Source organism: Juglans regia, chromosome 12, assembly GCF_001411555.2.
Source record: "Juglans regia cultivar Chandler chromosome 12, Walnut 2.0, whole genome shotgun sequence".
NCBI classification, from domain to species: Eukaryota; Viridiplantae; Streptophyta; class Magnoliopsida; order Fagales; family Juglandaceae; genus Juglans; species Juglans regia.
The window spans coordinates 30,027,503-30,053,506 of record NC_049912.1 but is presented as its reverse complement, the minus strand read 5'-3'; the positions used below and the strand labels follow the sequence as shown (position 1 = coordinate 30,053,506).

Genomic DNA, 26,004 nt, shown 5'->3' with positions numbered 1-26,004 from the left:
AACTTAAATTCTGGATTTGGAGAAAAAGATAGACAAATCTACTCAATCCATGACTATGATTAAAACTGAACTATCATCATTGCGAAAAAGGCCTATTGTTTGTCAAAGAGGCCCATTTCTTATGTACCCTACAATTACAAAGCCCATTAGCCACAATGTTTTGTTGGATCCTTCTGTGTGTTCGGCCACACAATGAATTTTTCGAACCGCACAATGCCCAGCCCAAACTCTCTCTGTGTAGATGGAGATGTTCATAGTCAAATATAAATAGGTAATGTACAACCACCAAGAAATGTCATCAAAAAGTTCTACCGAACGTGTAAAAACTTTGTTTTAAATTATTTAAAATTTTTTCTTAAAAAATAATAAATTAATTAAAAAATACTTTTTTAACCATTAAATAAAAAAACAAATACAATTTATAAATTTTGTCGATAGTTTTCGGCGAGAATATCATTTCCTAATATAAATAGGTTGGCTGCCTCTTCTTGTAAATTAGAACTGCCCTGTAGTATTAATGCAGAATGATGAGCACCAAATCGAATCAAACTTTACCCTGGCCTTATAATCGTGGGACACGTTTGGCATTTAAAAACTCTCCCCAAATAATGATATAAGATTCTGATTCTCTATTCACTTTTGAAATTCGAAAGCAGTAAAGGAAGAGAATCGTATTATACAAATAATTTTACAAATTAAAATGATTTCATGAAATTTTTTAAATTTATTTTATAATAAAAATAATTTTATAATTTGACTATAATTTTAATTTTAATTTTATATAATCTCTTTGACTAAAGTATTTTACTTGGTGAATAAATAGATGAGAGAAAAGGCAATTTCCACTGAAAGGCCGTCTACTTCGTGAGCAAGGAAATAAATACTACATAAAGACCATCTTCAACCTAGAGAAAAATGCAGTCTGCAGAAGGAAGGAGAAAAAACCAGTGCAGCTAGCAGTCTGCAGAAAGTTTCTGAAAAAAAAAAAAAAAAAAACATACCTGACATCAGTGTGTGTGGGATCCCTGTGTTTCCGTAGCGGCTCTCAAATCAAAAAGCATTAGGGGAATAAAAGCAAAGGTAAAGTTGAGAGAAAAAGCAATTTCCTCCAAAGGCCGTCTACTTCGCGAGCAAGAAAACAAATAATACATAATTAAAAAGCATTAGGGGAATAAAAGCAACTAGCAAGAGGTTAAGATGAGAGAAAAAGCAATTTCCTCTAATGGCTGTCTACTTCGCGAGCAAGAAAACAAATAATACATAATTAAAGACCGTCTTCAACATTTGATCATTACTTCGAGATCGTTGATCCGATCGTCAGAATGTCGAGCGAAGGAGAGGGCCTGGCAATAGGGATCGATCTGGGGACGACGTATTCGTGCGTGGGAGTGTGGCAACATAATCGAGTAGAGATAATAGTAAATGATCAGGGCAACAGGACGACACCGTCTTATGTCGCCTTCACTGAAAAAGAGCGCTTGGTAGGTGATGCCGCCAAGAATCAGGTTGCCAGGAATCCCTCCAACTCCGTCTTTAGTAATCTCTCAGTATCCTTTTTGTTTCTCTTTCTTCAATCTCGTCATTCTTTCTTTTTTTTCAGGAGTTCAACATATGAAGTTTAAAATTAAAAAAAAATAATAATTTATAAGTACTCTCTTTCTTGAACTAGTCTATATTCTTGGAAGATTATTAAAAAAAAAAAAAAAAAAAGTTAACTGTAGATATAATGTATTATATAAAGTTACCCTACGTTTAATTTTTTGTTTTTTTGTGACTTAAGTACTGCTCACGTGAAAATTATCAGATTTTGTCAACAAAAACTACACTCGTCTTGTCTTATGCCACGATAACATTTACCAATTCAGGAAAAAAAGAAAAAAAAAAATACATGCCAATGTTGTTGCATCTTATGCTTTCTTCTTGTCAAAATTTTCATTTTCCACTTATTATCTTACAGACGCAAAGCGATTGATTGGGAGGAGATTCAGTGATCCCTTAGTTCAGGCTGATGTGAAACTTTGGCCATTCAAGGTCATTGAAGGTCCTAATGACGATCCTATAATCGAGGTCACTTATAAAGGCGAAGAAAGGCATTTTTCTCCTCAGGAAATCTCATCTATGGTTCTAAAAAAGATGCGTGAGATCGCTGAGGCATACTTGGGCACTACTGTGAAAAATGCAATTGTTACTGTCCCCGCCAACTTCAGTGACGCACAACGTAAGGCCACAAATGATGCTGGCACCATCGCGGGCCTTAATATCTTGCAGATAATCAATGAACCCACAGCTGCAGCCATTGCTTACGGTCTTGACAGGGCGGGTGGCATTGGTAAGAGAAATGTGTTAATCTTTGATTTGGGGGGTGGTACTGCAGATGTCTCACTGCTTACCATTGAGGATGGTACTTTCAATGTTAAGGCCGTTGCTGGAGATACACACCTTGGAGGTGAGGATTTTGACAACAGAATGGTAGAAAATTGTGTTCAATTGTTTAAAAGGCAAAACAAGGAGGATATCAGTGGGAACGCCCGAACTCTAAGGAGGTTGAGAACAGCTTGTGAGAGAGCAAAGCGGATTCTTTCTTCTGCAATTGAGACTACCATTGAAGTTGATTCTCTATATAATGGTATTGATTTCTTCTCGACTATTACCCGTGCCAAATTTTCAGAACTCAATATGGATTTCTTCAAAAATTCTATTGAACTTGTGGACAAGTGTTTGACTGATGCTAAGATGGACAAGAGTGCAGTCCACGATGTCGTTCTTGTAGGTGGTTCTTCCAGAATCCCCAAACTGCAGGAAATGTTGCAGGAGTTCTTTAATGGGAAGGAGCTTAACAAGAGCATTAACCCAGACGAAGCTGTGGCTCATGGAGCCGCCGTTCAAGCTGCGAATTTGACTGGTATGGGTAATGAGAAAGTGAATCAAATTATGCTCTTGGATGTCACCCCTCTGTCTCTAGGAGTGTCTGTCAGTGGAGGTGAGATGTCTGTTGTGATTCCAAGGAATACCACCATTCCCACCAAGATGGAGGCAAACTACACCAACTTCCGTGACAACCAAACTAGTGCTTTGTTCTCAATTTACGAGGGTGAAAGAGCGAGAGTTAGGGATAACAACTGGTTGGGAGAATTCCGCCTTGTTGGAATTCCTGCCGTACCTAGCGGTGCTGCTAAGCTCAAAGTAAGCTTTGATATAGATGCAAACGGTATCTTGAATGTTTCTGCTGAGGAGGTGACCACTGGGGTGAGTCGCAAGATCATCATCACCAACGAGAAGGCGAGACTATCCAAGGTAGAAATTAATAGGATGATTGTGGACGCTGAGATATACAAGGTTGAAGATGATGAGTGCAGGGAGAGGGCCAAGTCTAAGGCAGCTTTGGAGAACTATGCCTACAAAATGAGGAACAACATTAATGATCAGCAAATTGTGGCTAACGTTTCCCGTACCAGGAAGAAGAAGATCAGAGCTGCTATTGACGAGGTGATTCAGTGGTTAGATGGCATGGAGCTCGCAGGGGCTGATGAGTTTGAGGAAAAGCTCATAGGCCTTGAGTTAATATGCAAACCCATCATTGCAAATATGTATGATTCTTAACAACAATAAGCAGTTGAGCTGCCCCTTTTATCACTAAAATTGAACTGACGAATGCTCAGATCATGTTACCAGTGCGAGTAGCTTGACTTCCCAGTTGTCCAAAATATTTGAAAGTCTAGAATTTCTAAAGATACTATGTTTATATTTCTATAGATACTGTATTTATATTTTGGCTTCCAGGATCAGGGCTGATATGTTTTGTGGACAACGGGTGCGCTAGCGAGAAGCTAGAGACCACTACAACCGCGAACGACCATGCAGGGGATGGAGTCTCCGTGGCAGCGGGTTATCGCCCCTTTACAGCTTCTGAATCGGAGATTCATATGCTAAAGCCTCTGACATTGACCCATGGCCTTATTATAAGTACGGGGCCTATAACGTAATTGGGTAATGAAAATGTAACTCAAACTATGGGCCTAGATATTGGGAAGATATTCAAAATATCCAGCGACCTTTTTTTTTTTTTTGGTATGATTAGTAATTAAATAATTTGTTAATAGCAGTGAAATATTTTAAATTAATATATTTTATTTGATTTTAAAAGTAAGAAAAATTAAATAAAAATCTTGTTAGAATATAATTTTTGTTTTGAAGTTTAAAAAAATTGTATTATTTTGTGTGTTTTATTTGAAAGTTTAGAAAAAATTGTAATAATTAAGTAACGATTAGACGAAAATGTTAAAAATTTAAAATTAAAAAATATTTATATTTGAATGATGTTTAAGAAGGAAATTATGAAAAATTTTGAGATAAAATAGGATGAGAGGGTTTGTGTTCACAAATAAGAGCTTAATGCCGTGCTTGTATATTAAATGTTTCAACAGGTTGCTTGTTTCCAAACGATAATATCAGGGTCACCATCAAGGAAGTCACCAATGAAGTTCGAGTCTTCGAAAATAAAAAAAGAACAAAAAAAAGAACTAAGGGAAAATCTCTAAAGCACAAAATTAACGAAAAAAGGTCGGTCATTTGATAGCCTGGCCTCCCACGTAGGAATCATGACGACATGTTCTTGTATATGGGATTTTCGTAGTAGTTTCGTGTAATGTAATGCCAGATAAAACAGTGGTTACGAATTAAGCATCGAGACGCTACCTACGTACATGTAATATATGTATTGTCAATTAAACAAGTTACTTGCACGAACGACGTTCCAAGCAGCGCGTGGGAGAAGAAGAAGAAGATAATTAATGTCGATAATAACAAATTTTATAAATCGTATGGGATAATAGTGTTGTCATTATTAACAGGAAACCACCACTGAAGTTCGTTCGTTTGATTATTAGATATGATCACCGACCCTAATGTCTGTCTTAATAATTAAGCAGAAGAAGATGTCAAAAACATAAAATAAAAAATAATAATATTATCGAGGAGATCATGATCAAGACTGGTTCTCAAAAACAAACAAGTCGGTTAAGAGTGCTTTATAAATATATATATATGCCCAGCAGCTTGTACATAGATCTCATTGGACACTCTATCCCGCATCATCAATACAGTCGCAATATCTCAGAACCAGAAGCCCCGCTAGCCCTTTCAAGACAATACATACATACATATATAATCGGTACATATCTTGCTTCCCATCGAAATCATCCCTGTTTTTTGTTTATTGATCTATGAGTTTGTCACATAATTATATTATTGTTGTTTGATGTTCTTTTATTACTTATGCTTGTTTGGTTGTTTTCTCATCATGGCGTATACTGCATCACAAATATATATATATATATATATATATATATATAGTTAACAGGTTTGATTTGTTACTAATTTTGTAGAAGTTGTTTCATCTGTAATCATGGTGTAATCGCCAGCAAATTATACAGATAGCTAGCTCCCCATGATAATTGGCATTAGCTCCAAAGACATTTCTTTCCCTTTCAAGAAAAGAACAAGGTGGAGATCTCCTTGCGGCTAGGACCTTTGTTCCGCTGCCTACGTCCGTACGTACCGACGTCCCAAGACCAATTAAACGAATTAAAGCAAAGGTTTTTCTTTTGGATTTTATCTGACGTACGTTTCCATGCATTTCTTATACCTAAAATCTCAGCGTGGAGCCCATAGCTAGACATTTTTTGTTTTAATCGTATTATTTCTGTTTGTAAAATAGTGTTTATTATATAAATCATCTAAATTTACATTTTTCATGTTAAAAATATATGAAATTACTTTGATACTTCATCAACTCTAATGCCAGGAGATAATATAATTAATTACATTTTTCAAGTTAAATATATATATGCATGTCTTGTTGATATGTTTTTCTTTAGATCTGAGAGTTCTTGACGTTGGCCGGCCTTTGGGAAAGAAATTCTGACCAAAAACTGTTGACATGCAGACCCATATAAAAAATTACAAAGATAAAATATTAATGTGACGACTGACATATATATATATATATATATATGTATTTATGAACATATGCGTAAAATGAATAACAACTTTAAGGTACAACACTATGAAGGTGAAATCTACTTAATTCTGGGGCCATCATCAAGTTGGTAATTCATGCATGCATAACAAGCCGGCCTAGATAGCATTTTTTCCTGCTGCAAAAAACAGATAATTCATGTACTCATTCATGATCTACAGATAAAATCTTCGCTGAGATTTTCTCTCGTTTGTTTTCTTAATTAGATTTCTTGGCAATATTAAGCGATCAACATTGACACCTTATTAATTACACAGTCTGTTACATGATCAGGAACTCGGCACTATATAGATCGAACGTGGAAACCAGAATCTTTTGACGCATATATAGATATGAAGTATACCAAGATTAAGCATTTGAGCCACCCCCACGATGATTTGATGCTAGTCGATTCCCCCCAAGCACCATACAAGTGCGATGGATGCAAAGAATTGGGTTTTAGACGATGTTACCAATGCGAAGACTGCAATTTCCATCTCCACGAGGAGTGCGCGATGCCCGACTCATCTGCTTTCCACCCATTATTCCGTAAGTGCGACTTCAGATTTTATGAAAACGCGCCAGGAAATAGGGCTAGATACTGTGATGCTTGTGGGAAGGATGTGCTAGGGTTTGTTTACCAATGTTTGCATAAGGAAGCGCATGACCTACACCCATGTTGCATGAAGCTTCCACGCACCTTGATTGGTGATGGGGTGAAACTGCACCTCAGTGACATGGTCTCCTCAAAATGCCAGAAATGTGGAAGTAAGGAAATTTCTAAAGGGTTCAGGGGCTGGTCCTATGAATCTACCTGTGGCAAATATTGCTATCATGTAGCATGCGTGAAGGACTTGGTAATTGAGAATTGGAGGAAGGGTTATTTTGATGGACATAATGATGTGAATGATCAGATATTGAGTAACATGGCGATTCAAATCAAAGTTCCGAACGAGGACATAGTACAACAAAGTGAAGGAAGCTCATACAGATCAAAGAAGGCTAGCAAATATTGGAAGATAGCGAAATTGGCTCTCAAGCTCATTATTTCAGCTATCTTTGGAGATCCAATTTCTGGGTTTACTGCTTTGATTGAATCAGTAGTTTCAAGCTGATCTATTTTGTGAAATAAGATGGTGATTTCATGTGATATATTATATGTATATTTATGTTTTTTTTGTAAATACCAATAATTGAAATGGTGTACTACATGTGTATGTTCATATGATTATTTGTACATGGTACTTTTATCTCCGAAATTACTCATCGTGCATGATCACTTTCGTAATCGGTAATTAGTAATTATATATATGTGTGTATACATGACACATAGAGAGAGAGAGAGAGAGAGAGAGAGAGAGGGAGGGAGAAACCCCAAACTAGCTTTCCTCCAAGTCCAAGATTAATCTTTTGGGTTCCCTAGCTCTCTTACAAACAACTTCACTCGATCACTTTCGCGTAAAAGCCACGTTGCGTGTTTATGACTAAGTCCTGGTTTAGAAGAAAATAAAAGTTTGATTTGAGACAAGTTATTTTAATGAAAATGATATTTTTTTATTAAAATAAATTAATTTTCGTCATAATTAATTATTTGTTTTTATTATAAATAATTCGTAATAAATCGTTATTAGTTTTTTGTACGGTCAGTTTTTTGTTCCCTTCATTTAGCCAGAAGTGATCTTATTTGTGCATACATCGACATCGATACAACTGCATTCAGATTCAAAGCCCAGCAATGCATATATATACACGCACAAAATAATATAAAAAATGATAAGAATACTATTTATTTATTAATTTTTTTATTTAATAATTAAGGACGTGAGTATTAATAAAATTATATAATTTTTTAATTTTTTTAATGATTCATAATGTTAAAAAAATACTTAAAAGAAAATGATAAAATAATAAAAAGTTTCAAATAAATTATAAATAATAAATAAATAGTAATAAGATAGTATTCTATTCCTTCCTAATAATATACAGTACTCGGTAGGAAAAGTTTTTCCTTTCTTATATTCATCCACTTATACTGCGTCAGGTAATTAATGTACTGCGACAACTTTCCAAACCAATGTGATTTGACTCAGTCCCAATGGAAATCATGACCATTGTATACAACTAGATGTTGAGATCGGATAAATAAATTTATAAATAATATTAAAATATTTTGAATTAAAATATCTTATAAAATTTTAAAAGAAAGGTATAGAGAGATTTAAATTAAAATATTATAAAATTAAATTTTTATTAGAATATAATTTTTATTTAGAGATTTGAAAATATTAAATTATTTTTTATATTTTATTTAAAAATTTGAAATAATTGTAATAATTAAATAAAAAACTCAATTAAATATATTTATATTGAATTAATATTAAAATTTAAAATGAGATGAACATCCAAACGTTAATTTTCAATCCAAATACAATTTATTAACATTGATGGCATAAATTTACGCGAGCCCTACCAAGTTGAGAAAGGCAATCAAATCAAAGCTTCCTCCCATCAATGCATCCGTAGACCGAACTATCTCAATACATATCAACTCATCTCTATCTAATCCAAACGGACGTAGTCGTTTTTGTGGTACTAGTCTACTAGATTTCTCTATTACTTGTGAGCCGTACCAAGCTTGGATCCATTGTGCATCTAGACTATATCAATATCCCCTCCTTTAAAAAATGATAAATATAAATTATTTTTTATAATATTTTATACAATAATATTTTAAAAAGAGTGATAGTTTTGTAAATTTTATAATATATTATGAAATATGTTATAAAATTATATTATGTGGATATCATTATTAAACAATAAAATAAAATAAGAGTTCGTACGAAGATTCCTAATAAATTTGCAGAAGCTTGCGTCTTTATCATTTGAATTGGTCTCCCTCGAGTGATCTCTACTTCATGAGCAAGTAAACGGGTTAGTCGAACAGCTAGACTCTGCTTCAGTGCCCATGTCTTACGGCATTCTCTCCATCAAAGCTGATCGTGAAATAACTAAACAATCCTTAAATATTTTCTCCTAATTAATTCTGTTATGAACTTTCTTTACATTTATTGAAAATATATTAAAAGAATATAAAAGAATAAAATAAAGGGTTAAATATCTAAGTGTAATTAAAAAGTTATTAACTAAAATAGGTAAAAAGTGATTTTTAATTAACTATTTTAATGAAAATTTACATGACATAAGGGATTGGATTCCTGAATCTGCCTTAATTTCTTACTTCTCTTCCTCAGCCAAAATGGGACTCCGTTTCTGAAGTGATGTCCCAATAAAATTCCATTTCCATCTCCAAAGAAGCTTCCAAGTCGGACCCGCGTACGTAGAAAATGTCTTCTGCGTGAGCTATACTTAAGTACGACCATTTCTTGGTCAGCACACGCAGCAGGCGGCCAGAGGTGTAATATTAGAGCATTCACATTCCATTGGTGTAGTCAAAATTTTAGATAAATTTTAACTAAAATACGTCACTTTTTTCATTTTAGCTATCAAACTTATCAAGCATACATTATATTAGATATAACTCTCTAGAATAATAAAATATTATTTATTTATTTTATCTACTTTTTTTCAGATCTATTAATGGTGTGGTATTTTGTTCTTTTATCTAAGAAAATATTTTTATTTAATTACTATATTTTTTCGTATATTTTTTTTTATTCAAACAGGCTTATTTAATTTTGAGAATCTCACGGTTATGTATGTCATTCTATCTAATTGTATTTTTTGGTTTCACTAAAATCTTCAATAGTTATATTTTGCTCTTTTATATATCTTGTTTTGTTAACTATGAGAATTTCTTTCATTTATGAGAGTCATATATACAACTTTTGCATATGTTATTTATATATTCGAGACTGGTAATTATAATGTTATACAAGGACATGAGTACTAAAGATGATGTTTATCGGTATGCATTTAAAAAAGTAGATTGAAATAAAATTAAGTAACATAAAAAATATCATTTTAAAAATAGATCGAACGATATATAGAATGCACATTGACAAATTGTGGTTCGGCATGTTTTCAGGGAGTGTAATGCAGGTCATGCTGATTTTCTTGCTCGTTTGGATGTTCAATTGCTGTACATGAAAACCTTCATGTCCAGTAACTATTCTGAGTGGGGTGTCCTACTAAATATGTTTGTTTATAAGATAAAAAGAAAGAAGATAAAAATTACAATGGCTGTACATGAAATGTCATCTTAAATCCTTTTTGTCGTACTAGATTTCTCTATTACTTGCTAAAGAAGATAACAACATTAATAGTTTGAATGACCTTATTAGATTGTTGAGGAGAGTCTTGATTTATCGATGACTACGAATAAACGAAAATCTTTTGCTTTTAATTTTTTATCCTTATCTTCGGGATGTTTGAGTTTTAACTTTTTTCTGTAGCTCATGGCCTGTTTGGTAACTAAAATATTTTTAGATAATTTCTGATTCCTATGGTATCAGAAAATTAACTTCTCAATATAAAGACTACGGTTGTGTTTGGATGTTGAAGTGAGTTGAGTTGAGATGATAAAATATTGTTAGAATATTATTTTTTAATATTATTATTATTTTGAGATTTGAAAAAATTGTAATGATGAGTTGAGATGAGTTGAGAGTATTTGAGGAACCAAACGAAGCCGTGATACATCCCCAAAGAAAGAAAAATAAGATGGAAAGAAATTGCAATGTAATTATCAAGATTTTTCTATTCAGCTAATTGCATGAATTCACAGCACACACTTTCAATGGTATATGAAATTGACTTTGTCAAAAAAACGTTCAATAAGTCTCGGTGTCTTGACGGATAAAATAAGTGTTTTATCTCATCTAATTTTATAATTTTTATCATTAAAATTTTTTTTAATTTTTATATAAAATATAATAAATATTTAATTTTTTAAAATTTTAAAATAATAATAATCCTAAAAAATAATATTTTATTTAATTTTTAATTTTTATCTCCACTTATATCATTTAACTCACTATAAGCCTCCTGAGAATTGTTCGCAGAGTTGTTCAACAATTAAATATGTATTTAATAAGTTATTTCTAGGAAGGTTGCGCTTCGGACATTAGCTTTAGGAAGAAGGAATCATCTCTCGAATTCTTGCTGCGACGATTTTAAAGGAATGAAGACGACGTCGTACCGTTGGCATTGGTTTATGCGCAAAGTCAGAATTTATATAATATCACATAATTTTGTATTTGATTATTTCATTCAAAATTAATTTTTATATTAAATTATTCACATACTATCTATATAATAATAAATTTTTATTTTTTATATAATTTATTTTTATCTCTAATTTTAGCCAACTACTTCTAAGGCTTCGTTTGGATCTCAAACTCATCTTAACTCATCATTACAATTTTTTTAAATTCCAATATAAAATATAATAAACAATTCAACTTTTTCAAATCTCAAAATAATAATAATATTTAAAAATAATATTCTAACAATATTTTATCATCTCAACTCAATTCACTTTAACATTCAAACACAAACTTAATAGCAGCCCAAAATGCATATAGATTAATGGTAATCCAAATACTATCTATATAATAATAAAATGCTGGTTAATGGGAAAGGAGGAAAGCTTCCACCTCTTGGCCATGCATGGATATCAAACGAAGAATTATTTTCTTTTTTTTTTTTTAATAAAAGTTAATTAGAAAAAGAAAAAAAGTAATCTCCCACTACAAATTTTGAAAGATATTAAATTTACGAGTACACAGTCGATCGACGATGGAAACTTAAGATATCACAAAACCTACGTCTAAACTTAAATCTAATCTAAATACAACAAAAAATTAACTTCTAGTATTATAGACTCGAGGCATCAATAAGAAGTTAAAAACCCAATAACAACGATTTAAATATATATCACATCTCATAAAATTGCCTTGAATCGTTTGAAAGCACCTCCAACTATCAGACCTACCAGTAGAAATGGCATATGAAACACTTTACGCATCACAGAGCATGAGATTTGAAGCTTACCCACAAGGCAAAGGGTAAGAAAAACTCAAACTCGCGATTCTTTAGAATCTCCATGACTTTAGATCTTAAATGGTGAGAGAAAGAGAAATGGTGGCAGAAGCAAAAATGGTGAGAGAAAGAGAACAGGAATTTGGTGATTGGAACGAAAATGATGAGAGAACGATAACAGTCTGAAATGGTGAAAGAAATAATTTCATATAAGACAAACTTATAGTTTGAAGAGGGATTTGGTGGACGGAGAGAAGGGGGCGAGAAGCTCTGTCAGGAAAAAGAGAGTTTCTATATGAAATTAACACCTTTACAAAATAAAGAAATTATGTGTTTTTCTCAAATCGACAATAAAATCAGTCCCAAGACTCACGAGTGGAAGGTAACACGATCTAGTTTGTGTACGGAAAATATCTCTTATAATAGAATATTTTATTATTATTTATATTTTTTTACTATTTAATATTTTATAATTACATTTTCAATATTAGTTACAGAATATCTGAAAATACACATTATCCAAATGCAAACTAACTGAATAACAAAGCAAAATTAGTCGTTCAAGCTAAAAGGCTTGCATAAAAAAGTCCAACAAGAAGGGCCTTGCTTCGCCGATGAATCACCTCCTGCAGATCTGCAACTGTAGCCTGCTAATTAATACAAACACATGTAATCACCAAAATTCATCCCCTGGGACTCCATAAAGATATATTAAAATTTTATAAAAGTATTAAAAACTTAAGAATTTTAATTTTTAATCATTCAAGGAAAAACAACAAATCTAGTGTCTTCGATATTTCGAGCGAGCTGTGCTATGGATCGGCCACTATTCAGGACCGATCTGTAGCATACGTAACATGTCACTTTTTTTTTTTTCTTAAAAATCGCTTATTTCTTCTCACCCGTTTTTCCCTCTCCTTTCCGTTTCTCTCTTCTCACTTGTGTCCTAGTCGCAGTCCAGATATGTTGTCACTATCGTCAATTCAGCCTCCCACCGCAACCACCAACCACCACCACCGAGCCCGTCCTTCTCCCCCAGCCCAAGGTCCGTAACTACTCTGCATGCATGCCCGTAGCCCAACCCCACGCACTCACGTCGCAGTTCACATTCCGCCACCTACAGCCTTGCGTCACCACCCACGAGCTCGCCAGACGTCCATCCCTCGGCCATACCCTCATTCCTCAGTCTACACCGACCGTTTCTCTTTCCTTCAAATGCTCACTCTCTTGCATATCCTCTCTCCCTCACGGCCAAATCTGCACATTACCAGACTCTCGATTGTCGCCATCTCGATAGTCGCTACCACCTCAACAGTCGACGCTCGAGAATGGCGAGAGGTGGGAGGCCTTGGGCGATATAGGCGATGGGGGAAGGAAATAAAAATGAAATTTAAAATGAATGGAAAGTTAATTTTATTATGGAGTGTTTTTAATCACTTTTAGTACGAAGTATTTTAAATGATCTCAAACAGTGGTTGATGTTAGTTCTTTTTCTTCGAGCCATAAGTCCATAACAGAAAAGGAATTTCTTTTTGTGCCACAGGTATTTTTTTCTTTTTACTTGACGTTTAAGAAAATATCTATTGTGAATTTTTTTTTTTTAAATATTTAAAGGAGAGAATTTGTCGGATACACCCTCGGCTGGCTAACTCAAGAGAAAAAGATAAGAATCGTTTTCAAATAATCGTGGGACACGTTTGGCATTTGAAAATTATTCGAAATTTTAGTAGTGTAATCAAGATTCAAAAGTCTCCCCAAATAATGATACAGCATTAAAGACCGTCTTCAACCTTTCATTACTTTGAGAAAGGGGGGAATAAAAGCAAGAGGTAAGGTGGGGGAATATAAAAGCAAGAGGTAATGATGAGAGAAAAAGCAATTTCTTCTAAAGGTCGTCTACTTCGCGAGCAAGAAAACAAATAATACATAAATACCGACTTCAACCTTTCATTACTTCGAGATCGTTGATCCGATCGTCAGAATGTCGAGCGAAGGAGAGGGCCTGGCAATAGGGATCGATCTGGGGACGACGTATTCGTGCGTGGGAGTGTGGCAACATAATCGAGTAGAGATAATAGTAAATGATCAGGGCAACAGGACGACGCCATCTTATGTCGCCTTCACTGAAAAAGAGCGCTTGGTAGGTGATGCCGCCAAGAATCAGGTTGCCAGGAACCCCTCCAACTCCGTCTTTGGTAATCTCTCAGTATCTCTTCTTCAATCATGTCGTTCTTTCTTCTTTTCAGGAGTTCAACATTTGAAGTTTAAAATAAAAAATTATGAGTACTCTTTTACTTGAACTAGTCTATACTCATGGTAGATTATTGAAAAGAAAAAAGAAAAAAGAAAAAAGGCTATTTGGAAAATTGATCATGGCAGCTTAACTCCATTCCAAGTTCTCCACGAATGTTAAAGGTCTCTTGTGAACTCAGTAATTGTAGTTATTAGTTTATTCATCTTCATATTAATTAAGTTTTGGATCTTAAAATACCGGTATTAATAAGTTCAAATAAATGTTTTAGTTACAAAATAATTTTATAAAATTAAACTGATTTGGTTTGATGTTGTAAAATATTGATTATAAATTAAATTTTTTTTATTGTAAAATGGGTATAATAAATTATATTAAATCATATCAATTTGTGATTTTATTTTCATACGATATTTTTGTGGCTGTAACTACTTGTATAAAAATCAATGAATTTTTTTGACAGAAACTGCATGTGTCAATTGAAAATTTTATCTCTTTTGTATTTATCAGATGGTTTACTAACTACACACTAAAAAAATAAAATCATTGTCAAACCTCATATTGTCTTATGCCACGATAACATTTACCAATTTAGGAAAAAAAATCATGTCAACTAAAAAATTATGATATCTAATAAATGTTGCATCTTCTTACAGACGCAAAGCGATTGATCGGTAGGAGATTCAGTGATCCCTTAGTTCAAAGTGATGCCAAACTTTGGCCATTCAAGGTCATTGAAAGTCCGGATGACAAGCCTATAATCGTGGTCACTTATAAGGGTGAAGAACAACACTTTTCTGCGGAGGAAATCTCATCTATGGTTCTAAAAAAGATGCGTGAGATCGCTGAGGCATACTTGGGCACGACTGTAAAGAACGCAGTTGTTACTGTCCCCGCCTACTTCAATGACGCACAGCGTAAGGCAACAAATGATGCTGGCGGCATCGCGGGCCTTAATGTCTTGCGGATAATCAATGAACCCACGGCTGCAGCCATTGCTTACGGTCTTGACAGGGCGGGTGGCAGTGGTAAGAGAAATGTGTTGATCTTTGATTTGGGGGGTGGTACTGCAGATGTCTCACTGCTTACCATTGAGGAGCGTACTTTAATTGTTAAGGCCGTTGCTGGAGATACACACCTTGGAGGTGAGGATTTTGACAGCAGAATGGTAGAACATTGTGTTCAATTGTTTAAAAGGCAAAACATGGAAGACATCAGTGGAAACGCCCGAGCTCTAAGGAGGTTGAGAACAGCTTGTGAGAGAGCAAAGAGGATTCTTTCTTCTGCAATTGAGACTACCATTGAAGTTGATTCTTTGTATAATGGTATCGATTTCTTCTCAACTATAACCCGTGCCAAATTTTCAGAACTCAATATGGATTTCTTCAAGAATTCTATTGAACTTGTGGACAAGTGTTTGGCTGATGCTAAGATGGACAAGAGTGTAGTTCATGATGTCGTTCTTGTAGGTGGTTCTTCCAGAATCCCCAAACTGCAGGAAATGTTGCAGGAGTTCTTTAATGGGAAGGAGCTTAACAAGGGCATTAACCAAGATGAAGCAGTGGCGTATGGAGCTACTGTTCTAGCTGCACATTTGAGTGGGATTGGAAATACGAATGTTCAAGATATTTTGCTCTTGGATGTCACCCCTCTGTCTCTAGGAGTGTTGGTTGGTCGTGAAGGTAAGATGTCTGTTGTGATTCCAAGGAATACCACCATTCCCACCAAGATGGAACATAATTACACCACCGACAACAATCAAACTTCTGTTCGACTCCGTGTTTACGAGGGTGAAAGAGCTAGAGCTGCGGATAACAATTACTTGGGACAATTAATTCTTTCTGGCATTCCTGCATTACCTAGAGGAGTTGCTAAACTCAAAATATGCTTTGAAATTGATGCTAATGGTATCTTGAATGTTTCTGCTATGGAAAAGAGCACTGGCGCCAGTTGTAGGACCACTATCACCAATGACAAGGCGAGACTCTCCACCGAAGAGATTAATAGGATGGTGGAGAATGCAAAGAAATACAAGGTTGAAGATGATGAGTACAGGAAGAAGGTTAATGCAAGGGTAGCCTTGGAGAAATATGTCTACGACATGCGAAACACTATCAATTCTAAAGAGATTGGTGCCAAGCTTTCCCGCAGAAGTAAGAAGAGGGTTAAATCTAGTATCGACGAGGTCATTAAGTGGCTAGATGAAACCCACCTTGCAGAGGTAGAAGATTATGAGGAAAGGCGTGTAGGGCTTGAGTCGATCTACAAGGAAGAAAAGGCATGACTATATTACGAATATTATGGATGCCACTGATGAATCCGCTGCTGCACAGACCAACATCACAAGTCATGCAGTTCCACCAAAGTCAAGGACTCTTAAGTTGGAACCATATATTGCCAAGGAATTTATTGCTTGATTCTTTCTGTGTATATTTATTTTCTATGTAAATGACTATCCTTTCAGGTACAAGTACTTACTCTATTAATGCATGCCAAAAATGTGTTCAAGGTTTTGTTTACCATTACAAAGAGTACGACGTGGATTTGCACCCTTGCTGTCGCGATCTGAAGAATGAGCTAGACATTGATGGTGTAAAGTTTCATCTTCGTGGTACTGTCCTATCAGAGTGCATGTGGTGCGCCCACAGGACAAGTATCCCATATAGTCCGTCAAGGATTAAAGGGCGGTCGTACATTTCAGAGTGTTTAATTATAATTTTCACGCCTCTTGCACAGAGGAGATGGTGATTGATGAATTTAAGGATCTTATTAAATATGATGAATATTTGCCTGTCAATAACTTAGAGGAACAACATGGGGTGCGAACTTGATCGTCAAAAGAAAATTACAAATATGCATATGCTTCGAAACTAAGGAGACGTACAGAGAGATATGTAGAGAGAATTACAAATAATCGAAATCAAACAAGCAGCTGCTTGGAGTATTATTTTCTTTTCCACAACAATCAAAATTTCTTGGGAAGTGCATAGGAAGAGAGAACCGAACATATAGCCGTGCACACAAAGGCAAGAAAAAGGAGGCTGGCTGATGCATTTGCCATTTGGTAAAATTTGTCACCAAAATCTAAACCAGCTATTTCAAACACTCTTTTCAAATCCGTTGTTACTCCGAATCCTGCAGCTGCACCTGTGGCTAATACGTACGATACAACCTATGATAAAAAGGAAAAAAAAAAAGAATTTAATTATGTGGATTTAATTCAGGACCAAACTTGGGCTCCAATCCCAAGCAACCCACGAATGAAAGAGAAATGATATTTGTAACAATGCATAAACGTCAATTATTTTTAAAGAATGTGGGTAAATATGAGATTTACGTAAAAAAATTTAAATTTTAATAATAAACCTATTTTTTTTTTAAATAATTGTAACATTACTCATATATTATTACAACCATAAACAAAAGTTATAATAATAATAAAAGAAATCATTTATTAATATAATGATAATTACATACCTTATCACCATAGAAGTCGAGTAAAACGCCACAATCCCCGCCAAGACAACCGTTTGCCATTAGAAGGCGGAAAACTGAGAATGCAAGTTGCATGAGGGAATATGCAAATCCAATGACAATCGCAGCAAGCATGTACCTGCAATTTATAAAAAGGTTTCATGCGAAATAGGGGGGGAGAGAGAGAGAGAGAGAGGCAGAGAATTCTGGGCCTAATTCAATTTTCACTCGTCTAAACCTTAGCCTACGTGTGCGTTGAATTTCGACGAAAGCAATTAAAATGGTGGCCGACGTGCAATGCTCAAAATAGAAATCATGCATGATTAAGACTTGTCTACAATGGATATCAGGGTTGAAAAAACTTAATGACAAATACATTATATACACCCTCAAAGAAATTAAAAAGAGTACTTATGACTGTAATACCATGAATTGATCAGAAGGTACTTAAATGTCAATAACAACAAGACTTTAATAGAATAATGACATTTGACAAGAGATCATACATGCATATACAAAAGAATAAGTTAAAGAATAATAGCAATAATAAGAGCAACATTTTCAGGAATTACGTATAACCTGTAGGCATAAACATCATTGAAGTGTATTTTCAAAGTTCCAACATCCGATTCCATGGTTCCTGAATTGACTGCAAGGACTATGAGTGATATTAACAGGAGAACAAAACTGAATACTCTCAGTATCAGAAGAACAACCCTCGAAGTTGTGGAGGATCCTGGTGCTGCGTCTGCCATCCTCGATCGACCAATTAAAACCAACTCAAAACTAATATTGCTCGACCACTGCTGTGGATTGGCACCAATCCATTGGTCTGAATTTATAACCAGTTAGTCGGAGGCTTAGACACCATCGACTCTGGCCTCATTGCCAAGCAAGTTGCCCCAAGTCAACGTGCCTCCTGAGTACTGCATCCAAATGGAGGGTTTACTTTGACAATGAGCTAGCACAGCTTCGGTGCTGAGATCATTGACCAAGAAAACTAAGACACAAACAAAATTGTGGGCGTAGCTTGCAGTTATCGTAGACCAACAAATTACGAAGAGATATCCTCGTTTTCTTTGACTTACATTTTGTAATAATTAAGCTAAATATTTCTTTTACCCAAGCCCTGCTCGATCGATTATGGTAAAGCTAGTGCCTAGCTCAAAAATCCCAGTATCCGAAAAAGAAAGATCAGAGAAAAAAAGAATTCAGAAACAATTTCCTCTCTTCTCTCTCACTCTCTCTCTCTCTCTCTCTCTCTCTAGGTTCATGAGAGATAAATTCATCGTTTAATATGTGGTCTTAAGCGGATTAAAAAGAAAGCTATATTTTAGGGGATCTTAAGGTTTCTCGTGTTTCCTTCTATGGCAAGTCTCGACTCCGAATTGGTTAATATTAGATGACGCCATGTTTAAGTTGCGTAATGACGGAGGCCTTGTATCTCTGATTTTCTATTTATTAAATAAGCAATTTTTTTCTTTTCAATTCTTTTTTTGCACGTCGTCCAGTTGATCAGAAATAAATGAAAAACTCATGTCATCTTTTTATTATTTTATGATGTATTATTAAATAATAAATTTATAAATAAAATATAATAAATAATTTTTAATTATTTAATATCATATCATAAAACGATAAAAAAATAATTAAAAAAATAGATGATAAATAACGTTACCAGAAAAAAATTATATGCTAGTTGCATTTTGGCCTTCCGTATTTTGGCTATTTCAACCATGCGTCTCTCTCTCTCTCTCTCTCTCTGATCTCCTTTCCTAGTTTAGATTATTTTATTGTGCTATGCATTCAATTATATATTCCCAAACTGTATCAATTTATAGCTGGATCGATATATATATAATATACCGTCAGATCAGCGATTCATCCAATGTCCAAAATTCGGGTTGACAACTGATCGTGATTATATTATATTATAAGGAAAATGATTTATAATATGTTGTGTGTGTATAAAAAATGTCTCATATATATTATAATTGTCTCATTTTCATTTACATTTCATTAATAATTATGAGTCGCTTTTGTGAGAGTTACATGACCACAATTTTGATATTTCTAATTTTAAGACAATTATTTTTGTTATCAGATTATAATCACATGCATGATGTCATCCTAATTTAAGAATATCTAATAATTTTTCATCACTTAAAGAAACGAATTGGGTTATCCAATTGGAGAGATATAAACACATTATAATTCATTAATGCTAATGCAAGTCCATGTTATTTGAAAAAATATTAAATCTTGTATGGTCCACGTAATGTTTATCCCAACTTAATTAGACAATAAAAAAAAAATAGAATCCAAAAACAAATTAATGAAGTGAATATTGTTAAAAAATAACAATGGGGTTTAAACTCGATCGTGTACAAGGGCACTCATTCAGAAGAGCCTAAAGGACTAAACTGCCTTAGGAAGTGCAAAGGAGGACATAATTGACAAGATTCCAGTGCAGACGAATGCGAGGAAGAGGATGGTAGCTGATGCATATCCCATACCGAAAAAACCTCCGAGGCCAGAATCTGGAGACGCAATATTATCCAAATCTGAGGTAGCACCAAGTCCTGCAGCTGCCCCTGTGGCTAATAAGTATGATATAACCTGCAGCCGAATTAAAGCGATTAGCAGCTTGCTAGCTAGCTAGCTAGGCATGCATGCATGTTCAAATTGACGTATATCTTACAAATTAATTGGTGTTGTATTATATTTAGGGCATACTAATATAAAAATGTGTTGCGTTTACATTAAAATTCTGCATAAAAGCTTATAATAAACTACGGCAAGCTTAGCTAGCATGATTTCTTATATGCATATCACGGCAAAAATATTAATAATTAATCTGTTTGAAGAAAATTCCAGCAATCTCAATATATATATATATATATATTGAAACCTTATATTATATTTTCCCTGAACTAATTAAAATAGGTGTTTGCTTGGGGGGAAAACTATATATAGTACTATATATTAACTACAAATTAAATGAGCCACGATCGAAATGTCAAAGAGTACGCCATAGATATAGGAGATAATTAGTTGAATGCATGAGATGTACGTACCTTGTCACCATAAAAGTCAACTAAAACCCATGTATCTTTGTCAGTTATGATCCGTAAGACCACAAATGCTATTGTTTGCATTATGGTATATGCAATTCCAATGCCGATTGTTCCAACCATGTAACTGCATGCAGTTCAAATATTAAAGTAATTTGACGAGAAGTAAGTAATTATAAAACCAAAAAGATCGATTAGTAGGCCGGGCGAAAAACAGTACTATATCATGTGAATATTACAGCTTAGAATTAGGGCCTCGAAAATATCAAAGTTAATGCATGGCTTAGTTCATACGTACAAGAGCAAGCTTTTATATATATGAAGACTTGTAAAGAAAAAATATAAGAATTTGGATTAAGAAAAAAATATTCACGGATCTGCAGAGAGTCATGATCATCGATCAGATGGAGAATTAATTTGGGTGTCATTGATCACATAGATGAGAAAAAGAAAAGAGTGACAGCGTCACTTGGTTTGGATCTTTTCATCTCCATATAATATATTTTTTGGGCAAGAACCGAAAGGAATCAAGCTGGAAGCAAGCAATGCATGACTCAATAAAAAATCACCTTGAGATATTCTTGGAGTGGCCGAGACGACTATGGATCGAATAACTAGTGCCTTTGCTTTGATCATGACTCGATCGGGTGATTAATATTGGTGGTGGATGGTGGCAATGGGTGGCAAATGGCTATGAGAGAGGGTGTGAGTATCTTTGTGAAAGAGAGAACGTGGAGGATCGAACGTACGACCCGGAGGATGAAATTAGAATAATTGTCAATGCGTGCAAATATTTCTTCGCATAATTAACTAAAATTGAGTATTTTCTCAGTTAATTGATAAGCATAATCAGGTTACAATAATTGACGTGTGAAAATATAATACAAAACTTATAGGAAAAAAAAAAACAAAAGATAGAGGCTTATTATTCAAAGGAAAACATAATATAAAATTTTGAGCATAAGAAAAAAAAAACCACTATCCTGGGCTACAATGATGACCTGATCGAAACTATATATAATGTTGTAAATTAATTAGTTATTTGCTGGGAGCATACCTGTAGCTATGAACATCCTTATAGTTGTAGACATACCCACTTTTAAGTTTCTTCTTATCGATAAAAAGAAGTGTGAGTGATAGTGCCAGAAAAGCTAAAGAAAGTCCCCTCAATAAAAGAGTGGCAACCTTAGAGGAGGGTAATCCCATCTTCAACCGAGTTAATGAGTTCAAACCCTAATTCTTTTCAAGCTAAATAAGGTAGTGCCGTCCGTATACTTCCGCCCCATTCCATGTAATTAATTAGCCACGACATGCAAACTCAGCAAGCTGCAGGCCACTACAATATGAAACCTTTGAAGCGGACAATTTTCCGGTAGGCAAAGCTGGAGCGCGTACTTCGACAATAACGAGGCGAAGCAGATTTCTTTGGGCATTTATTAATTATTTATTCTACATCTGTTTTCAATTGCAGGAGGTCATGTGGTACAGACAAGCAAATGAGGCCAGTTTAAAATTTAAATGGTTTTCAAATCGAAGCTCGTATAAATTAGAAGTACTAGCTAAATGCTAGAATAAATGACGTTGTTGAGAAATAATCTCACATTACTTGTGGATAAGGTTTTAGATATATTTATAAAGAATGAGTAATTCTCTATTGTAAAATCGGTTTTATGAGATCATGAGTTAGATCTATAAATTTTTTCATAATATCAGAGCCTGTGACAGGATGAATAAGAGCCCACACTACTTATTCTGTGACAAGTACTAGGAAAAATATTAGCTGCATGTGAGGGAGGGTGTGGAATAATAATCTCACATTATCTGTAGACAAGGTCTTAGGTATGTTTATAAGGAATGAATAATCATCTCTTGAATAACCGATTTTATGAGATGAATGATGAATTAGACCCATAAAATTTTTCAAACAATAGCAGAATGACAGCACAACAATCGGCAATTCCTGTCAAGATTGAACATACCTCGTTAACTTATCCTAGTCTTTGCTCATTAGGTGCACAAGAACTCCAATGCAAGCAAGCAATATTTATGTATAGTTCGTTGTCGGAATATAAGGTTACACATTTCGCCACCCACGGCCGGTTTTGGAGAAACATAGATTTGACCAGGACAAGTATTTTTTTACCGTGGCTTTGATTTTTGCTAGGCTTTGACTATAAAAGGTTAGAATCAACTTAAAAGATTAGTGTTGTACTCAATTCTATAAAAATAAATTTATAAATTAGTACAATTTGATGTGGTAGGTTAAATTTATTTTACAATAAAAATAATTTTTTAAATATCATATCAAATTACATTAATTTATAAATTTATTTTTTTATAAAAAATTTCGTAATTAAAACATTACTCATGTAAAAATATTAAAATGAGACGGCTGATATTCATAACTTTGGAGTGACGATTCCAACCGATCAGGGTCGAGGTTAGTAGAACTTAAGATGAAGCCCATTCTAACTGATAATTGGGCTTCGTCAGTTCAAACTTCAAATAAAAAAAGATTAATGGGGTAACGATTCCAGCCCCAGAAAAGAAGTGTGGGGGCTCAAATATTGATGGTTCTGTTCTGTGGTCGGTCCACTTAACGGAAAACCCGATGATCAATACACAAGTGATCTATGGTTTTAGGGGTCGACTGATTTCATGGTTTTGGTGTACAAATAATTAGTTTGTTATAGTACTTTCATGCATGTAGTACTCGTTCGGATTAATTCATGTTTATATAATTGGAATTTATATATGAAATTAGTGTATATTTTTATGTATAACTAAAGCTAGCTAGCTGTATAGGCCAGCCGCTCTAACTAGCTACGTGTTTAATTGGAGCTCAATATTAACAAATCCTGATTTATTAATTTTTTTTAAATTAAGTTTTTCTTAAAAACCCAATATGTCATTATAAAGTTGGCCACGATTATTGCTGCACTAGATAAAGTATGAGGTACGGCCATTTAATATTGTGTCTAAATGGGTCACAAATTAATTAATTAATTAATTAATTAATAGTGCTATATAGCTAGCTAGCTAGCTAGCTTAATTATTCAAATCTTGCGGTGTAGTAGTAGTACTAGCTACAGCTTGCGTTTATAAGATAATACAACAAGAAATTAATCACATATTGCATGCTAATCAACTTCAAGATTAAAGTGAGACGTCATGACGCAATTAAAAAAGCAAATTATAATTAAGTAGGACCCAAATGTTTATAAAAAGTAAGATTAGTGGGAATTATAGTCATGATCTGATCAGTATTAATCACTACTCTGTAAGCAAGCAAGCAAGCATGCATGCATGCCATCGCATGTAATTATAATAAAGAAACCAAGCCTTTATATAAATGCGTGTGTGTGTGTGTTCCTTAATCAATCGAATTAAACTCCTATAATTTACATGAAAAGAACCATATATATTGTCCGCATATATAATTTGCATTCCACTTTTGGGGAGTGAACTTTAATTTCAAAAGTTTCGACAAAGACAAAAGAATTAATTAGGAAATAAGGTAACATTTTTTTTGTACACGTACATATAAAAATAACCAATAACAGTTTTACGCGTGTTTAATTTCTTTCCTTTTAATTTTACAAATGGTGGTCAGCTGGAATATTATTAATTATCGTACGTAGATGCATGCATGGGAAATAGTTTCCAGGTCAAAGTTTGATCAAAATGAGATTTCATTGATGGAAATCGATCGTACGTACGAGTAATGTCTTCATCGATGATCATATATTAAAGCTGGTCTCCCCAACCGCGTGGATTAGTCAAGTTAATGCAAAATAATGTATCTATATCGATCATCGATCTGATCTCACTTTTATAAAAGCTTCATTGAGTTTCCTTGTTATTGGAATGGTCCTCTCTCACTTTTATAAAGCTTATGTTTCTTAATTCTCGAGATTGGTCAAATCTCTCTCTCTCTCTCCGCGTACAAAGAGATGGACGTGGCTATATAATGGAAGATGATGTGATCCGAAGCAGGAAAAAAAAAAGTATATGGTTTTGCCTTTTTTGAACGAAAATTAGTGGTAAGTGCCTAAATAGAATAATAATTTTGAATTTTAGTGTTTTTAATTACCTTAATATTTTTTTAAGTCACTTCATAAATTAATTGTTGAGATTAAAATTTATCTATAATGTAATATATATACTATATATTAATTGGTATAATTTGAAAATTCATAACCAATATCAATAATTATTTTTTAAATAAACTAACCGCCCAATACAAAAGTATGCCCAAAGTCATGCAAGAGCAGAAATCTCGTGCAACAAAATTATTAAAAAAAATATTATCTAGCTATATGTTATATTATGACTACCGATCTCCACAAACAAGCACACACACATATATGTTGTGAAAAACAATGACAATAATGGAAGTAAACGAGAAAAACAATCAATCAATCACACGATACAAAATTTACGTAGTTCGAAAACTTGCTTACGTCCACGAAACTGCAAAGAATTTTATTAACTTAAGGAATCACAAAGTACAATGTTTGGGGCGATTTTATGTGCTCAATGTACAACCATAATATTAAAAATACATATATATAGGGTTACTGGCAGAAAAACCCTAATCTCTCAAAATCTGCATTATTCACTCCAGGGATGTGTCGAGCGTGAGTCGAGTAAACTTTTTTACTAGTCATTTGCTCGAATCATATGTTGAGCAGCTAATGAACGAACTCTCTATCTGAACTCTCATGTCAAGCGAGTAACATAACAAGCGAACTTTCTGTGTCGTATCGGTTCAAACGACCTATCGAGCGGCTCACTAGCGAACTCTCTATAATGCTATCACCACTAATTTCAACCAGCTTTTGACATTATATTATGCCTACTAAACTTACTAATTATATCATTATTGGTGCTTTTTGGTCAATTTTTTGTACGCCTACTATCACCCCACGATAGAAGTAATATGTCACTATAACATTAATATTAACTCATGGGTTATTGATAAATATCATCATTATCGTCAAGCAACCAGTCCCAATCTAAAGAAGGAGATGATCATTAGAAATTATATTTAATTCATCGAGCATAATATTTGATGGATCTCCCATGAGTCAAATTAAGTTGTCGTTTTTTCGTTTTTGTTTTCCCTGTAGCTTACGTTTATCAGTGATGGATCTTAGCAATCACATGAAAGAAACGCAGAAAAAAAA

The 26,004-nt window shown here is 34.0% G+C and overlaps 5 protein-coding genes across 5 annotated transcripts; 3 read left to right on the top strand and 2 right to left on the bottom strand.

Annotated features, from left to right (window-relative positions):
* Positions 1-1,097: 1,097 nt before the first annotated feature.
* On the top strand, positions 1,098-4,035 carry LOC108979342 (heat shock cognate 70 kDa protein-like). Its single transcript, XM_018950039.2, has 2 exons — positions 1,098-1,536; positions 1,958-4,035. Exons 1-2 carry the CDS (start codon positions 1,323-1,325, stop codon positions 3,598-3,600), a joined length of 1,857 nt encoding a protein of 618 aa, XP_018805584.2. The 5' UTR covers positions 1,098-1,322; the 3' UTR covers positions 3,601-4,035.
* Positions 4,036-5,084: 1,049 nt separating this feature from the next.
* On the top strand, positions 5,085-7,169 carry LOC109022265. The gene is made up of 2 exons (XM_035683139.1): positions 5,085-5,170; positions 6,311-7,169. The coding sequence occupies exon 2, from the start codon at positions 6,370-6,372 to the stop codon at positions 7,129-7,131; it is 762 nt and encodes a 253-aa protein (XP_035539032.1). The 5' UTR covers positions 5,085-5,170; positions 6,311-6,369; the 3' UTR covers positions 7,132-7,169.
* Positions 7,170-13,784: 6,615 nt separating this feature from the next.
* Positions 13,785-17,030, top strand: LOC108979030 (heat shock cognate 70 kDa protein-like). The gene is made up of 2 exons (XM_018949630.2): positions 13,785-14,211; positions 14,924-17,030. Exons 1-2 carry the CDS (start codon positions 13,998-14,000, stop codon positions 16,549-16,551), a joined length of 1,842 nt encoding a protein of 613 aa, XP_018805175.1. The 5' UTR covers positions 13,785-13,997; the 3' UTR covers positions 16,552-17,030.
* On the bottom strand, positions 17,016-18,545 carry LOC108983493 (CASP-like protein 4D1). The gene is made up of 3 exons (XM_018955136.2): positions 18,321-18,545; positions 17,745-17,880; positions 17,016-17,439 (listed from the first exon to the last, which is right to left on the bottom strand). Exons 1-3 carry the CDS (start codon positions 18,494-18,496, stop codon positions 17,233-17,235), a joined length of 519 nt encoding a protein of 172 aa, XP_018810681.1. The 5' UTR covers positions 18,497-18,545; the 3' UTR covers positions 17,016-17,232.
* A 1,614-nt stretch (positions 18,546-20,159) lies between these two features.
* Positions 20,160-22,021, bottom strand: LOC108983496 (CASP-like protein 4D1). Its single transcript, XM_018955138.2, has 4 exons — positions 21,873-22,021; positions 21,385-21,441; positions 20,819-20,942; positions 20,160-20,360 (listed from the first exon to the last, which is right to left on the bottom strand). Exons 1-4 carry the CDS (start codon positions 22,019-22,021, stop codon positions 20,160-20,162), a joined length of 531 nt encoding a protein of 176 aa, XP_018810683.2.
* Between the last annotated feature and the right edge of the window lie 3,983 nt (positions 22,022-26,004).